Source organism: Dipodomys spectabilis, unplaced genomic scaffold (assembly GCF_019054845.1).
Source record: "Dipodomys spectabilis isolate Male_0828 unplaced genomic scaffold, ASM1905484v1 ptg000187l, whole genome shotgun sequence".
NCBI lineage: Eukaryota > Metazoa > Chordata > Mammalia > Rodentia > Heteromyidae > Dipodomys > Dipodomys spectabilis.
In genome coordinates this window covers 5,025,157-5,043,114 of record NW_024870864.1, presented here as the reverse complement: position 1 = coordinate 5,043,114, position 17,958 = coordinate 5,025,157, and the positions used below count along the sequence as shown (strand labels likewise).

Below are 17,958 nucleotides of genomic sequence, written 5' to 3'. Positions count from 1 at the left end.
TAATCTTTCTGAGCTCTAAGTTCCTTGCTTCTAATATGGATATAATTACTTTAAAGGGTTGGCATAAATTTGCATAGAACTGTCCTAAAACCATAAAGCTTAACTAGAGGCAACTATATCATTATTACTGTCATCATTGTTACGTATGTAAGAATGGTATATGAAGATTTCAGAGTGGTGGAGCCTTTTGGTTAATTCTGCACTTCAGGAAAATTCAATTGGCAGCAGTGTGGAAGATAGGCTATAACTTCAGTGAATCAGGAAGCTATTAAGCAGGTTGAAAATAATGATGGTGTGTTAGAATGGTAATTCAGGTAATAAAGTAAGGAGAAACATTGCAGAGATGCTGTTCAACTTGACATTCATTCCAAAAATGTCCTGAACACATACTCTGTTCCGGGCTCCACATTAGGGATTAGGGCCACCAGACAAGCTATGTAGTATCCAGCCTTAAGGAGTTCCTCACAGATTAGGGGGACAGGATCCTCAAAGATATCCCCTATCTATATGGACTAATGTAACACAAAGGAAGGTTGGATGCAAATCCTGGCTTGACCCACGAAGGCATCTTAGCAAAGGAGGAATGAAACTGGGTCTTCACAGATGGATGGACAGCCCAAAAGACAAGAAGCTGGGTGAGGCTACTCACACATGTAGAGCTTAGTGCTTTCAGGGAATTGGCTTGGGAGAGCAGTGAGATGAGATAGGCCTTGACTAGCAACAAAAAGGTCTTATTATCAATGGAGAACCACCCAGCTGCAGATGGACCTACGCACACCATTTAACCTCTTAGTGACTTGGTCCCTACAGTGAATAAAACTAATAAGCTGTCACTTTTAGAGTTTTTTAGGAAATCATGTTAAATAAATTATGTTAAGTAAATTAAATTATGTAAAACATTTTGTATTGTAAGTGCTTAATAAAATGTGAGCTACTATTTTACTTGTGGGTAGGAAAAGAGTGATGAAGGAAGACTCTAAGATGCTACCAGGGATTCTGATTTAAAGATTTAATATGCACAAGGTTGGTACATTTAACCAGAATCTTAAAAAGGAAAGTTTTTCTGAGAATAGATTATCATCTTTAAATATAATATATTCCGATTAACTGTGGAACATCCAGTTTAAAGGCACAATAGACATCTAAAGTGGTGTACACTTGGCATTACCCCCAGCCTAGAAGATTGTTAACAGTGATGTGTGTAGATGAACACTAGCGACAAGGCTGAAAAAAAAAAATTCAAGGAACTTTGAGGGTGAAGGAAGAAGTTTTGACAAAAGAATGGAGGCTAGGCACAGTGGCTTATTCCTGTAATCCTAGCTACTCAGGAGCTAGAGACCAGGACAATCATGGCTTCAGGCCAGCCTGAGCTAAAACATCCACAAGATGCTATCCCAACCAATGAAAAGCAGAGTGCCATAGTGGTGTATGCCTGTTCTTTCAGTACAAAATACCCAGTAAGTAGAAGTCATCCAGGCACATTTCCTAGATGGCTGGACAACAGGAATACACCATCATAGCCAGCTTTTCATTGAGTTAGGGTCTCACAAACTTTTTTGTGCCCCAACCTGCTGTCTTCCCAATATTACCTCCCCAATAGCTGAGATTACAGTTTACGCTCAACCATTTTATTATTCTTAAACTTTAGGTACATACAACAGTATATGGATATTATGTAGAATTAGTAACAAAACATTTTTAGGGATGAGTCAAGAGAGTTGATGAAGATGTCAAAACAGCAAATATAAAGGATTCTTTGGGAAAGAAGTGTATTATCTTCTAATAGATTTATTGAAAAGCTAGAGCTGGGGTACAGTTTCAGGGAGGGTCTAAGGCCTCCAACTTCTTATGAGATGAAGTCAGTGAAGAAGTAAAGGTGGACATTAAAAACATACTAATGGGGAACTGATAGCTCTATACCCCAAGACAGAGGAGCAGGAGAGATGGAGGCTATAGCTGGGAATCAACCTGTGCTCAGCTCCTGTAGTCAGGCTGGAGGGAAAGAAGGGAGATGGGCATGAATACCAACAGATTTGTCCTTACGGACACTGAAACTTAAGAGCGTTTATCTTTTTTCAGTGAAAAGGGAGAAAAGCCAGGTGTCTTTGTCTCACCCCTGTAAGCATACCTACTCAGAAGGCTGGGAGATCATCTGAGGATTGTGGTTTAAAGCCAGCCCAGGCTGGAAAGTCTGTTAGGCTCTCTCCTCCAACTACACCCCAAAAGAAAAAACAAATGGAGCTGTGACTCAAGTGGTAGAGCACTAGTTCAAGCCCTGGGACTGGCACCAAAAAAAATAAAAGAAAAGAAGAGGCAAGTCCACCAATTGTTAGAGAGGACAAAACTGAGGCTCCAGGAGAGTCACCAAACATAGGAATGATATCTGGGGAACTCAAAAGAGGGAACAGGAGACAGGTCAGAAATAAATGAAGGATTACCATCTCTTATGAAGGACCCATATGAGCCAGTGTCTCAAACCAGCATCACTGCCATAGTGTGCTGCAGCCCAAGTATAGGATAAGAGAAGACAGAATGACGGCTTGATCCCAAATTGGAAATTTTAGGAGGATTTTTTTAGTGGACCTAACAATGATTCCTACCATGTGGAGACAGTCTTCAACAAGCCACCTAAGATGTCTGTTAGGTGTTCAGGGTTGAGTTCAAAGATCAGGAGAACACTATTTCTACCCTTAAAGTAGAAAGCTTAGCACTTTCTGGAAGCTTGTTTTCTATTTTTCCTCTTGGATAAACTGTGCAGGGAACAAATTTTAACTTGAAAGTATCAGTTAAAGAAAGACACCAGTATACAAAATGTGCCTTTGAACATACTATTATTTATTTATGTATTTATGAACTTTCTCTTCTCATTTATTGCTATAGGACACTGGAAATAGTTCATCTTTTTTGTTTTATAGCAGTTAAACACAAACTGAACATATATAGACATGCTGATATATAAAAAGAAAGCATAAGATAATTTGCACAAGATTAACATGGACATGCTGGAGGCTGTATTGCAAGTCTGATGTTTAATCAAGTAATTAGTTTGTGTTTGTCTGGTTTGTTCCCTGAGGATCACACAGTCTAAATTATTTAAGACGGAGAATGACTGGAAAGGAAGGAAGCTACTGAGTGGCTGATTAAGAGTAGGATGGCCTTAGGGACACATCGAACAGTCCACAGGGAGGAAAAGAAAAATCAGTTCAAGTGTGTGCAATCAATGACTCAACTTCCTCTACAAAAGATTTGCCACTTACAACAACTACACATCCTAGCCAGTAATTTAAATAAAAGATAAGAATTAGAAGCCTTGTGGGGGAGAGGGGAGGAATGGCGCTATGGGAAAGCCAAATTATAGGAAGGGACAAGGTTAGGGGCTGAAGGAAACCCATGTGTATCTTAGTAGCTTTCTTAACTGGGTAGCAACAACCAAGGTAAGGTCTGACCACTTCCTCCACAAGCAGCCCACCATTTGAGAATGATGACCGGAACCTTAATTCCATGAACTAAAGCCAGATGTCACTCTGGGGGCACACCTGACAGTCCTGCTTATTAACGGCAGAGACAGTGAGACTTTTGAAGATACTTAGGGAGCAAGAGGTAGGATAAGAAGGAGACATAAAGGGTCTCTGGGTCCCTCCTTTGCTTTCCAGAGAAACCTGTGGTGACTGCAGACTGGAGAAGGACACTTTGAAAGCATATTTGCTTTACCTTCCTGCTGCCTGTGGCATTTGTGTCACAAGAGGGAGAGATGTTACAGGTCTGGATAGTGTTCAAACACACCTTCCTTCAACTATCTATGTGGCTGCTAGCTCATCTGAGGTTCTTGGGAGGAGAGCTACCCAAGGAAAGAAAGCATGTGGCTAACCTATAATATCCCAAATCTAGCAGAATTCCTGGTCAACTTCTCACCCACCCACCAAAAGGTGAGGAAACATCCTCCCTCAAGAGAGGGAGATGGGATGAGATTGAGAGGGATGTCTCAATTTTCGTAAAATGTATCAAGTATGGCTTCTGTGCTTGCTTAGGTTTGGAAGTGTAAGCAAACCAAAAACAGAGGGTGAGGACCTACCTGTCTGTCTATTTCATGTTGACTTCCTGGTCACTAGAAGTCACTTTAATCCTAGAAATAGTTATTGATGGCAATGTTTTTCCAGAAGAGGGGGCTGAGGATGAATGCAACACATGAATAAAACAGCCCCCTCTCTATATTATGGTTTAGTGACAGTGTCTGTCAAAAAGTACATGACAAATTATTGCTTCTGGGGCTCAAGTTTGTTGTTAATACTTCCCAATAAAACGACATCATTCTTTCTTTATTATGTCTGTGGTTGTTTTTTCACTGCACCATTTTTAGGAAGACCAGTGTGGGGGTGGAACTTAGTGGGAATTTACTCTTTATCTCCAATAGTATAAATAGCTACTGTAATAAAGACACCTAAAATTAAAAACACACTTGTATGTTCCTTCAGAGACATCATGTGAATGTTGTAGGATAAGTCTACAGCCCTCCTTTTTATGGCATTTTCCATAGAACCTATACTATTGGGCTGTCTCTTTATTAGGGGGCTTTAAATGAAATGAAAATGGGAATATGAGACTTTCCTAACATATGGAATGGCCAAGGAACTGAGAATTGATCACATTAGGAAAACAAATCACGAAAAGGGGGTTCACATCCTTTAACACATTTTATCTCTTAATACCCTATTCACTCTTGTCCTTCTCATGCCTTATCATGACATCTGGACAGCTGCTCTACATGTTCCTGATTTCATACTCTGTATCACAGTAGTGTTTGATTTTTATCCCCCTCTTTAGGAGATGACCTGGCTTCCACCGCTTTCTGCTATTCAAGCACCTGGCAAAGTGGAACCAAGCAAATTTCCATTTCCAAATAAGGTGAGTTCTTGCATCACTGTGGGGAATGTGCTCTGCTGGTGTGTAGTCATTTGTAGTGGACATGCGTTGACTCTTCACTATCTTTTTCCCATGTCAATATTCCTGTCCCAGGCATGTGAATCTGACCTTCAACATTCTACAAGCACACATTTATTCATCACAAGGAAAGAATTGAGCTGGCTGTCTTTCTTACCTGTTTCATATTCTGCAAAATGCGATGCTTGTTATACCTGTCATTTTATCTAAAAACATTTGTGAGATTGAAATGCATCTTACAGTCACATCTTACAATCACATTCGATGAGATTGTATGTCCTGGTCTTTTTTTCCTGAAAAGCTACTATTAAATTAATGGTTTCCCTTAAAATGAATGTCTTAGAATTTAAGACATGTGATACTTAGCTTCTTTTGATTATCTTTTCTTAAAGCTTAACACATTTTTAAGACCTAAAATGTAATTCCTATGCTTGCTAAGGAAAACCAGAAAAATCAGTCACAAAATTAAATTGAACTAATCTATAGCTCACCAGAGTCTATATCCCAACCCGAGTCTGAGTGTATACCTAGTCATTGTCCCTATGAGTTACACGTGCATATCTTCATGTGCAATTTTTTTAACTTTAACTCTATAGTAGTCAAAACATTTTATAATAGACTTTTCCAGATTGTCATAGTACATTAATATCATTGGTGAATAACAATATTACAACATCCTAAATTGAATTATTTGAAATAATTATTCACTGCTCTTATAAGAGTAAATTCCATTCTAAGAGTTGATTTTCACTTCCCTTAACAAAGTATATTTGAGGATCTTCTAGCTAGCCTATAGAGATTTTCATCATCTTTCTAAACAGCAGTAAATGATTGGGTGGTACAGTTTTACTGCAACTGATTTAAAACAAGCTCCTTTTAATGGACATTGAGATTCCTTATGGCCTATTATTACAAATTCTGTTACTGCAGCCCATTTGTGTGTGCCTCTTCAGAGCCTGCCACAATAAAGTTGCCCAATAAGGGCATCAAGAGCAATGGTTACAGCGTCAGAGCCTTGAAAAACCACCTTTACACTTGGCTGTATTTCAGGAGTTCTTTCTATGTATCACATGATTAATATTATCTGGAATTTTAACATTGTGTCTATGTGATGGATGAAAAGTTGATATCTCATTGTTCTAATTTGCATTTCCCCAATTACTTCTAAGCTTGAGCGGGGACTGTTTTTCCTTTGCAAATTGTCCATTCATATCCACTGCCACTTCATAAAAATGATTTGTAGTAACTCCTTATATCTTATTCATTTGTCTATTACTTATAATGGAACCATTTTGTAACCTTATTTATGTGCCTTTGATACTAGAAAAGTGTTTAATTTTCAGGTCAGTGGGGAAAAAAGTCTCCCTTGTTAAAACATGCTTACAGTAGTCTCTTTTATTCTAGCTCTTTTGTCTGTTTTCTTGGTTTAAAAGTACGTGGAGATGATGTAGCATAGGACTCTGTCTTTTTAGTAATTATTATAACACTATCAATATATTAGCTCATTTTTTTTCTCCCACTAGTTGAATTTCAGATAAATATATGGATTTATTTCAGGATTCTTGATTCTATATTTTAGTATATTCATCTAATTTTCCCTATAATTATTGTTTAGAGTAGTAGAGTAAAAGTAGAGTAAAATATCCAGAAGGCTGATGCAAGAGGATCACTTGATCCCAGCACTCTGAGACCAAAAAAAAAAGGAAAAAAGACCAAGTGTGGTGGCTCATGCCTGTTATCCCAGCTACTTAGAAGATAGAAAGAGATATGACGAACAAACAAGCATGTTGGTGCATATCTGTGATCCCAGCTGCATAAGTAGGAGGAATCATAAGTATAAGGGCATTGGACCATAGCTAGCTACAGGCAAAAGCATTAGACTCCAGAACATAACTAAAGCAAAAAAGGGCTAATGGTGTAGTTGAAGACTTTAGTGTGTTCAAAACCCTAGTACCATTTTAAAAAATCAGAGACCAACAGACATCTTCAGTAAAGAATCACATAAGAAATTGTTTATGCTTTGCTGACAACATCTAGTGAATAAAGTAGAATCTCGTTGTACATCTTAAGTGGAATCTATCTGAAGTTCTTTGACTTGTACTCCTTTAAGTACACGCAAATTTAGCTAGTTTCTGCATTATGTGTTTCCAATGGCATCTTGCCACATTTAGAATAAAATGAATATTTGCATATGATTTGACAAAAAATAACGCCTGTCCAAAATACAGTCAAAGAAGCATTTTTGTTAAATATACGTATCTGTGACTGGTTTTGACATAATTGAGAATACCCCAAAGAAAATTTTGTTCTAACTTTCCCTGAATGTCCTTTTCCATATAAACATTTAAGAAAAAGCAATAACTTTACTCTTGAAGAGAAACAGAAATTTTATATCATTAGTATAGACTGAGCATGGTAGCAAATACATTGAACCTTTGCCCTCAGGAGGAGAAAGGCAGAAGGATCTCAAGTTAGAGACCAGCCTGGGATACATAATGAGTACCAGGCCAGTGTGAGCTACCTCGCAAGATCTTTGTCTCAAAAAGAAACAAGCCGAAAATCATTAGTGAAAAATTTTCATTTTGATAATTTTAGTAAATTGCTGATAAAACATATTTAAAGCAATGAGTGTGATGATTCAGTATTTGCCTATTTACAAAATAGGTAATCATCACAACAGGCTATCTGTCCCACCTCACGTATTGCTTTTTTTTGTAAAAAGATCACTGCCATCATTCAAGAAACTCCCAAAATGAGCCCTACTAGCATACCTTCCAATTCAGATTTTAAGCATGCAATATTATCAATATAATGTTGCTAACTGTAGTCACATTTCTGGTCTATCATGCTGTATATCATTCATATTTATGGCATGCAGGTAGATGTGCTACATCTATGATGTGTATATATATGATATGTGTTGTATACATAAAGATATCATATACATAAAGGTAAATGTTGTATATATCATAAACTTTATGCTGACTGAAATAAGCCAGTCACAGAAAGAAAAATACTGTATGACTCACTTATATGTAATAGCAATAGTAGTCAAAGTTATAGAAGTGGGGAGTATTATAATAGTAGTTAGCAGGAGTATAGTGCAGTGATTATTAGGAAATATTGGTCAGAGTACAAACTTCCAATTATGCAAGACAAATAAGTTCTAGAAGTTTATTATATTCTAGGATTTTCATGGAACTGATTGACCTTTAGGGCTGTTTATCTTGCCCAAGAAAGTATGAAAGTATAAGAGCATTTAATGATTTTAATAGTGTTTTTCAAGTGGCTCAGTATAAGTACTGATCATTTATCTTGTACAAATGAAACAAAGTTGTATCTCTCCTGTTTCTGCCACACATTTAATGAATAAGATACACACTTGTTGCCTTACACTGTGAAGGTCAGAACTCTAAGATCAGCTCCACTGAGAAAAATCAGAGTATAGGCAGGGCTGCCTTCCTTAAGGAAGCTCCAGGTAAAACTGTGTCTTGCAGGCAAAAACACAACTTCCAGATGCCTCCTTCCTTACTCAGGATGTACTATCCTATTACCTCTGCTTCCTTTATCATATCTTTTACTTCTCTGGGATCCTCTTGTCCTTTTTAGGACCCCTGTGATTATAATGGCTTCCATGCATAATCTCCTACCTCAAATTTATTCATGGAATGACTTCTGCAAAGTCCCTTTCTCGAAGTGAGAGGACATATTCACAGCTTGTGGGAATTAGTGGGCAGATATCTTTGGAGTGCCAGTCTTCTCCTAATACAAAGGTGGTTATTAATTTTCACAGAGTGCATCCTTTTGTTTGTTTGTCTTAAAATCCTTTTGTTTGTCTTAAAATTCCAGGAGGGAACCCAGCAAGGGCCTTGCATTTGGCAGATGGGCACAGTATACATGAGTCCTAGAGAGTAACTCTTAATCTTTATCTCAACAAAATTGATATGTTGTCAGCTACACGTGGCAATTGATTAATTAGACAATGAAAGTTTGAGATTATCATTATTGCTTAAGTATTGGGCTAGAGTTGTTTCTGGAATTTGAAAGGCAAAATCCCCAAAATGACTGGCAAGTAATAAAATGTAGGCTTTAATAGGATTAAAGGGGCTATTTGATCTCACAAGGAAAAGTCAGTTTTATTGAGCATTCTAAATTTCCAGTGCCACTAAATTGATTAGCTCAATACTTAAAATAATTTCCTCATTTTGTCAGAATATTAAAAAAACATAATGCATAGTAAAGTCAATTGATAATGCACTGGCTACTTCTGTTAATTCTCTGAGGACTGAATTGGAAGTTACAGTTCCATAGACAAACACTACAGGCATTGCAGCCTCATTCTTCAAATCTCAAAAGTAATTGGATTTGCTTTAAAAAAAAAAAAACAGTGCATGACTCCTTCAAATTGGCTGCCCTTACCAGGTATCCAACCAAGAGAGAAGAAAATGATTTTGCTCTGCCCTTTTCCCTCTCATTTCCATCAATCTCATAAGTTTTGAAATGCAAATAAAGAACTCAAAAAAAGTGTAGGATGTTTTCCTTATTTCAGAAGGGGGTGTCCTGGTCCATAGGCAGCTCATAAGCATTTCAGGTGGCCATAAATCTGTTGGCATTAGATTTGGTCTGTAACTATTCTTGCTGAGTACTTTTTGTAAAGATTTATAGAGAAGAATTCCAGCATCATTACAGAACTGAGAATTCTGCCTTTCTCTTTATAACCTAGGATGAGAAAGAAAGCCAGCCAATGTAAAAGGAGATGCTTTGGAGTTAGAAAATTTACTATAAATCTCCCTCTTGAGTTTGCTAGCATGCATCAAAAACTACAAATAAACTTCAAACCAATTATTTGCACTAAAGTTCCATGTTTAACATTATCTAAAAATAAACAATTATAATTTTCATTATCTATTGTTCAAAACTGTCAGTTTTATTTTTGGTAACAGATGGTGAATGAGAGGAGTAATTTACAGACAGCCCAGACGCATTACCTCTAGGGCCCACAATTTTTGTCACAAATGAAAGCCTTGTAAAACTAACATGTTCAGATATAAACTCTAAAATTTAAATACAAAGGAATGAAAACACAGCAGTCTACCTGGTGAATGTAACTGTAGATATCTAATAACATATATCCAAAATAGGCCAGTCATTTTTTGGTAGATTGAATTTTAGCCTATTTTTCAAAAATAAGATCTTATCATATAACTATCATATAACTGTTTCTAAAATCTGAACCTCAGAGTAAGATTTGAACTGGTTCTTTCTTCAGATAAATGGCTCATTTATACCAACACACTGAGTGAGGTTTAATTGGCATCTGCCAACAGAGCAAGGATTCTCCTGTCCTATTCTCACCCAGATCCTGCCCACCAGGCTGGCTCATTTTATGCTAGTCCCTGGAATTCCTTTTTTACAACAGACATTCTTACTTGAACTTGAATATGGCATAAGTCCCATTCAGCCCCATTAAATTCTGTTAAAATATGTTAACATCATAGAAGTTAATTCCATCTCAATGGATTTTTATTCCACATACCAGAATTATAAAGGAGTTATGTTAGAATTTTTATGCTATTATTTTTTTTACATGCCTATGATCTCAAGTCATTTTTTTATTTTACCCTTATATATTTCATGTTAAATGAGAATTTTGCAAAGGAGGGTGATGGTGAATTCTCAAGACATAATTTCACATCTCACTTTAATAGAAACAAAATCAGGTTCAATCTCTGAGTAGTAGCTATATTAAAATACTGTATAATACTGGAATTGTACCCTTGAAGATAAAGGTGTATCTGTAATGATCTTTTTGTCAACCTCTGTGTGATTGACAACAGATGTTCATTCAGAACATTGTCTTTGGTGGAAAAGAAGGTTGCCAACCTCTGCAGAGAGGTTCTGGCAATAAGGTACATTCAGAGGAAAGTGAGTTACATTCTGAGTCAATAATGTAATAAATCAGTAACTATATACAGGAACTAAACCCATAAATGTCATAAAAAGAAAACAGACTTAAGCCTTTATCAGATTAAGCAATGGATTCTTAGATAGGACTCTGAAGGAATAAGCAACAAAAGAAAAAAATTTTAAAACTTCATTAAAATTGAAAACTTTTGTTCAATATAGAACTTCAGTGAAGGGAAAAGATAATTAAGAGAATGGGGAAAATATTGACAAGTAATGTATCTAATAAAGATACAGTATCCATACTGTATAGTGAACTCTTTTAACTAAATAATAATGATATTAAAAATGGCAAAGGAATTGCATAGGTACCTATTCAAAGAATATTTACAAATAGCCAACAAACACTTGAAAAAAAATGCTTAATGTCACTAGTTTTTAGGTAAGTCAAAACTCAGTGAGATACCACTCTATCCCCACAAGGCTGGCTAGATTTTTTTTAAAAAATAGGAAATAACAAGTGTTGTTGAGGCTCTGGAGAAATTGGAACCTTCATGCATTTGTGGTAGGAATGCAAAATTTTACATGGAGTTACTATATGACCCCAAAATTTCACTTATAAGTATGTACAGAAACAAAATGAATATATATGTATTCATAAAAGCATGTTTATGTTAGCTATAAGGTAGAAATTGCCTGAACACCCATCAATAGACAAATGGATAAAACCAGTATGGTATATATTTTCCAAACATAAAAATCATATTAAGTGAAATAAGCCAATAACTCAAGTATATTATGCTAATTGAAAGAAGCCATATCTAAAAGGTCCTATACTATATGATTCTGTTTATACAAAATATGTAAAATAGTTAAATCCATAGACAAAGATGGAAATTAGTCACTGAAAGGAAAAGTGAAATGAGGAGCCACTGCTTAATGGGTAGGAGTCCTTATTTGGGAGTGATGAAAGTACTTTGCAACTAGATAGAGGTGATGGTTATACAGCATTGTGAATGTACTAAATGCCATTGAATTGTTTTCTTCAAAATGATTTATGTTATATGAATTTCACCTCAATAAATAAAACAAAAGTCATTAATACAAAATAAATGTGGTTATGAACTATTTTCTCAGAACTACTTAACAAGCATAGTCTCATGACAGTAGATGGTAGTTATGATCAATGACTTGCTTCTGAATGATCAGTAAAATATCTCATATTCAGCTTGGGATTAGAAAGCCAAGATAGTCAAATTAATTGATATTTCTTATTCTTTCAGGACTCTCAGCTTGTATCTTCTGGACACAATAATCCAAGTAAGAAAGTCTGTTTCTATAGCTCTAAATGGGGGAGTGAGAGAGAGGGAAGATGAATCAATGGCTGATGAAGGAATTCACTGAACAAACCAAATTAAGTTGACCATTTGTTCAAGTGTTCCCCAAATGGATATAATTCTTAGTGACCCTGAGTGTTAATATTAAAGGAAGAAAGAATTTCAACATAATCCTATGTGGGAGGAGTTTGCATATTGTTAGAGTTGTGTCTTAATATATGTGAAGAGGAAAAAAATTAAAAGGCAAATAAATGATTTTCTTAAAATAAATGGTTCAAAGACCTCAAAATAAATGACTTTAGAATTTATGAAGAAAAATCCCAAGTTGCATGATGTATATTCCATATCATCTTTGAAATGGGCAGACTGTAAGGAAGTAGTTTCCTTACTCATCAGTGGCCAATAAAACACATGAATTTTGTTATCAAAGACAGAAGCACTTCATGAAATAGTATCCTAAACCTTTTCTTTGGCACTACCAATATTAATTTTGTCTAGGGCATTAAGATGCATAAACTACATTATTCCCATCCTAAAAGAGTACATCCACATAGGTTAATTTCATGAGCACAGTGGGCTGATAACATTTTTTTCAGTTGCTATGTTTGAAGAAGAAAATCACTCTGAGCTAGTGGATGTGTCTGTAGAACTGAGGCTCCCCACTGGACCACTGAAAGGCAAAAGAGTTTTCACAAAAAAAAGATATTCAGAAAAATGCTCTCAGACACCCCAGAACCATTATGTTCAGCTAGAGAAAAGTCAGGGAAGGTGGTAAGGATATCTAGCACTAGCCAATGTCACTCAGTTGTCCCACTTTTTTATAGTGATTTGCTGAAACCAATGAAGAGTTTTGTAAAACTTTTTAAAATAAAAACTTTATTTTATAATATTAACTTGTTATTTTATAATATTTAAGTATTACATGTACCATTTAATACTTAAATATTGAAACAGGCTGGGCACTGGTCAGTTTTTCTCAAAAATTCTGCATACCCAAAGTAAGATACCTTCTATTTTTATATGTATAGCCATTGAGAATAAAAAAGAACTGACCACAAAAGGAATCTTGGGGGCTGGAAAGATGGCTTAGTGGTAGTGTGCTTACCTAGCATACATGAAGCCTTGGGTTCGATTCCTCAGTGTCACATAAACAGAAAAAGCTGGAAGTGGCACTGTGACTGAAGTGGTAGGATATTGGCCTTGAGCAAAAGAAGCTTGGGGACAGTGCCCAGACCCTGGGTTTAGGTCCCAAGACTAGCAAAAAAAAAAAAAAAGAATCTTTGTAATTTAAGGAAAATCGGAAAAATGTGCAGGTATAATCACAGTTTTCAGAAAGATTTGTAATTATTTGTATTGGATTAAAAAGAGATTGATAAGAAGTTGTTACTGAATAAGCACTTTGGAATTAAAAACTAAAAATAGCAAATGAAGTCTAGAATCTGGAACATGAAATGTGTTGTTTTTTTTTTTCCTAAAACACAGGAAAATGAAAGCGAGTTAACCAGAGTAGACAGGTCAACTCCAGGATATAAAAGAAAGAAAATGGAGAATAGGTAATGATCAAATAAATAATATTCCTAGGAAAATGAGTTAGTCATTATCAATAGCACTTTACATAAAATGAAATAAGAGACTGTGTGCAAGATCAGGAAAGAACAGGCAGCAGAAAGTCTGTGTGCTCATTCATATATTGGAAGTGAGATAGAATTACCCAGCCTTAGTGAGCAGCAGTAGCTCACACATATAATTTTTGCTAGTCAGAAGGCTGAGATCTGAGGATCATGATTCAAAGCCAGCCCAGGCAGGAAAGTCCATGAGACTCTTTATCTCCAAGTAACCATCAGAAAGCTAGAAGTGACACTGTGACTTAAGTAGTAGAGCACTAGCCTTGAGCAAAAAAGCTCAGATACAGTGTCAAAGCCTTAAGTTCAAGCCCCACAACCAACCAAAAAAAGAAAGAAAGAAAGAAAATTACTAAGGCTAGGCTATAAAATGGTCCCATCCTATACTTACTAGACTAAGGAAGCAGATTATCAAAACATAAGGAGCAAGATTTGAAGAAATGCTAAACAGCATTTGTAGAGGAAAAAAATAGAAACTAAAATTTTCATGGACAGGTTTAACAGCACGTTAGAACCAAGAATGAATGAATAAATTGGAAAATTAAGAATTGATCTAGAATGGAGCCTAGAAATAGAAATGGAAAATAGGACATAGAACAGATAAAAGAGCAGGAAAATCTAACATATGGCTAAGGAGAATTCTATGAAGTGTCTGGGGAGGGGGAAAAAGGGGTAAATATTAAATGCCATTATTGCTGTGAATTTTCCAGAAAGACACTATCCCACAGATGAATGGAAGCCTCTGAACACTAAACAGGATAACTCCACATGGACTTATTATTGGCATGTGCATAAAGAAAAACCTTAAAATACTTTTTAATATCATCAAAAAAGTAAACTTCCATACAATCTTACAACATTAGCAGTGGGAGATAACAGTGAAATAATAATGTTACTCAGGTGAGAGAAAATAATTACTAACCAAGAATTCTGTATCTTGCTAAATAAATAAATAAGAATGTCCTGGACATGGTATCTTATGCCTAGAATTCCAGCTTCTTGGGAGACAGATCTTAGGAGGACCCTACCTCAAAAATAACCAACACAAAAAAGGGAGCTGACAGACTCACTCAGTGATTAGAGTCCCTGCCTAACAAGTATAATGCCCTGATTTAAACCATTTGTATTGGAAAATAAAGATATATAATATTTAAACAATAAAAGTAGCAAAAACCCATGACCAGCAGATACAAAATATTCTTTTATAAGCAAATCAGGAATATGTATAAAAATTGACACCATACTTTCAAAGTCCCAATTGTATATGTGGAAAATGACAAGCTGATTTTGGACCATAAAACAAGTTCAACAAATTTCAGATTAGTTTTGTGCTGATCTGATCATGCTCTCTGACTATAGGCACGTGTATGTTTAAAAATGAAGAAGTGCTTTAGATATTAGTACATATTTCAAACTAGAAGGCAATAAAATACTTAGTATTCCAACAGAGGAAATATACAAACATCAGAAGGATGTTTATAGCTTTAATTGCTTATATTAGGAAAGAAAAAACTAAAGAACTGTGTATCCATCTTAAGAAGAGTGAAGTAAACCCCAAACAGAACTTTTTAATTTAAAAAAGACAAAAATAGAAATTAACAAGATAGAAAACACAGATTTTGCACATCAATACAGCCAAATGTTTGTTTTTTAAAAGTATGAATAGAGGAATTTCCTGGAAAAGCGCAAATCACCACAGGGATACAAAGAGGAACAAACCACATTCCTCTGGTCAAAACAGTAATAAAATATAAACTTTTTTCAAAATTAGATTTAAAAAATGAACATAATTGAAATGATTTTTAAAATCTTACATATGTTTTATATAAAATTTACAATTGTTTTAAAAATTTGCTCAATTGTTTTTTCAAAATCATTTCATGCATAGTTCCAGAGCTAGACACTTTTCACCAGGAATTCTACTAAAATCACTGGAAGAAAAATTTCAAAGTGATACCATTTTTGAAGATTAGGACAAGAATAGCAGTTTCTAACTCTTTCTACCAGGCCAGCATAGCCTTGACAGAAAAACAAAGAACAGTACAAAGAAAAAAGAAATTACAGGTTAATTTTATTCATGATCATAAATGTAAAACCTTAAGGAAATACTAATATCTATCAAAATATAATTTAAAATATTATTTATTCTTGTGAAGTTCTAGGAATTCAAAGTTCTATTAAGTATAATGATATAATTCACTATATTAAATATTGAAACAATATTCTTTCAATAAATGCTTATTAGAAATATTTATTAAAATTCACTATATAAGGCTCCTGAGATTCATCCCTCTAATCCTACCTACTTAGGAGCCTGAGAAGGGAAGATTGTGGTATGAAACCAGCTTAGGCAAAGTCATGCACAAGAATCTATTTCCAATTAACCAGCACATTGTCGGCCTGGAGATATGGCTCAAATTGGTAGAGCACCAGCTATGTATGAGCCAGAAGGCTGGATGAGAGCCCCAGAACTGACCCCAAAAAAAACTTGCTATTTATGTAAGTCAAAGAAAAAATTAGGGCTGGGAAGGTAGCTCAGTGGTAGAGTGCTTGCCTTGCATGCATGAGGCCTTGGGTTCAATTCTTCAATACCACATAAGCAGAAAAAGCCAGAAGTGGCACTGTAGCTCAAGTAGTAGAGTGCTAGCCTTGAACTGAAGAGCTGAGGGACAGTGCCCAGGCCCAGAGTCCAGGCCCACAACCGACCAAAAATAAAGAAAAAGAAAAGAAAAAAATTACTAAATAAGGTGAAATCTGGAGGCTCACTCCTGTCATTCTAACTACTCAGGAGGCTGAGGGATGAGGATCACAATTTGAAGCTAGCCTGGTCAGGAAAGTCAATAAGACTCTTATCTCCAGTTAATCACAGGAAAAGCCATAAATGTTACTGTAGCTCAAGTGGTAGAGCACTCTCCTTGAGCGAAAGAGCCCAGGCCCAGAGGTCAAGCCCCAAGACCAGTTAAATATTTTATTAAATTGAAAATAAAAGGTTACTTCATTAGCACAAATGATACATTCAAGAATATCTTAGAAAAAAATGTCTTTTTAAGTACTGAAGTAATATAGCATGCTCCTAACAATTAGATTAAGACATGGGCTCAGCTAGAAAACCTTTGATCAAGGTAACAAATATTTATGTAAGTATGTGTGAGAATGGAAAAAATCTCATTTCAAATTATACAGTTGTAGAAAATTAAAACAACATACAGATGAATTACTAGAACTAAAGATAAAATTTTGATGTACACATGACCATTTGAACTTTTCTTTATGAACAAATGGACAACACAATTTAAAAATGTTAACTAATGCTAGCCTGAGAAATATAACTTACTAAATCACAAGCCTGGTCAAATTAGGTACTACTTCAATAAAGAAAATTACAAATTATCAAAACATATTAAAGAAGACCTAAATAAATGGAGGGTATGATAATGAGATTCACTATTGTAAAGATACAAATTCGCTCCAAATTAATCTGCAAGAACAAGTCCTGATAACAGCACAAAAGCAGACAGATAATCGATAAAAAGATAGCTAGAGAGAGATAGATAGCTAGACAGATAGATAGATAGATAGATAGATAGATAGATAGATAGATAATAAACACTATAAAAATCTTTTAGAAAAGTTCTAGTATTTACTTAGACAAAAAACTAACCTTTAACATAAAGGAATAAAAAGAATGAGAGCTCATTGGACATAAATGTCAGGAATATTTGCTTTCATTTAGCTTTAGTACATTTCCTTCTGCATAGATCCACCCATGATACTTTGTCTTTTAATATCTAATATTTAAATTATGATTCTGCAAATGCTGGTCATTGGTTTATAATATATGTAATTGACCTATAGACAGGTCCAAAGATTAAATTATCTAAATTAATATTTATGAGGATAACTCATTAATAGTTCCTGAATATTAATATTTAAATATTTTAGATATTGCCAATAGAAGAAGAAATCTATAGCTATTTAGAATTAAGAACAAAAGGATAGGGTTTGGAGAAAGGGAATTAAACCCATGGCCTCACACATGCTAAGTATACAATCTACCACTGAGCTACATCCCCAACCCTAACCTCTTCTCCTGTAGCATATAGTTCTATATTAGTGACATATCATCAGAAAAGAAGAGTGTCAACTGAAAAAACATG

The 17,958-nt window shown here is 35.2% G+C and overlaps 1 protein-coding gene across 2 annotated transcripts in view; it reads left to right on the top strand.

Moving 5' to 3' along the window:
* Aff3 (AF4/FMR2 family member 3) overlaps positions 1-17,958 on the top strand; it is a 548,149-nt gene that overhangs the window by 338,750 nt on the left and 191,441 nt on the right. For both annotated transcript variants that reach the window (XM_042695394.1, XM_042695393.1), the window contains exons 6-7: positions 4,822-4,902; positions 12,126-12,162. In XM_042695394.1, the coding sequence (XP_042551328.1) occupies positions 4,822-4,902; positions 12,126-12,162 (118 nt within the window). The remainder of the gene's footprint in view (positions 1-4,821; positions 4,903-12,125; positions 12,163-17,958) is intronic.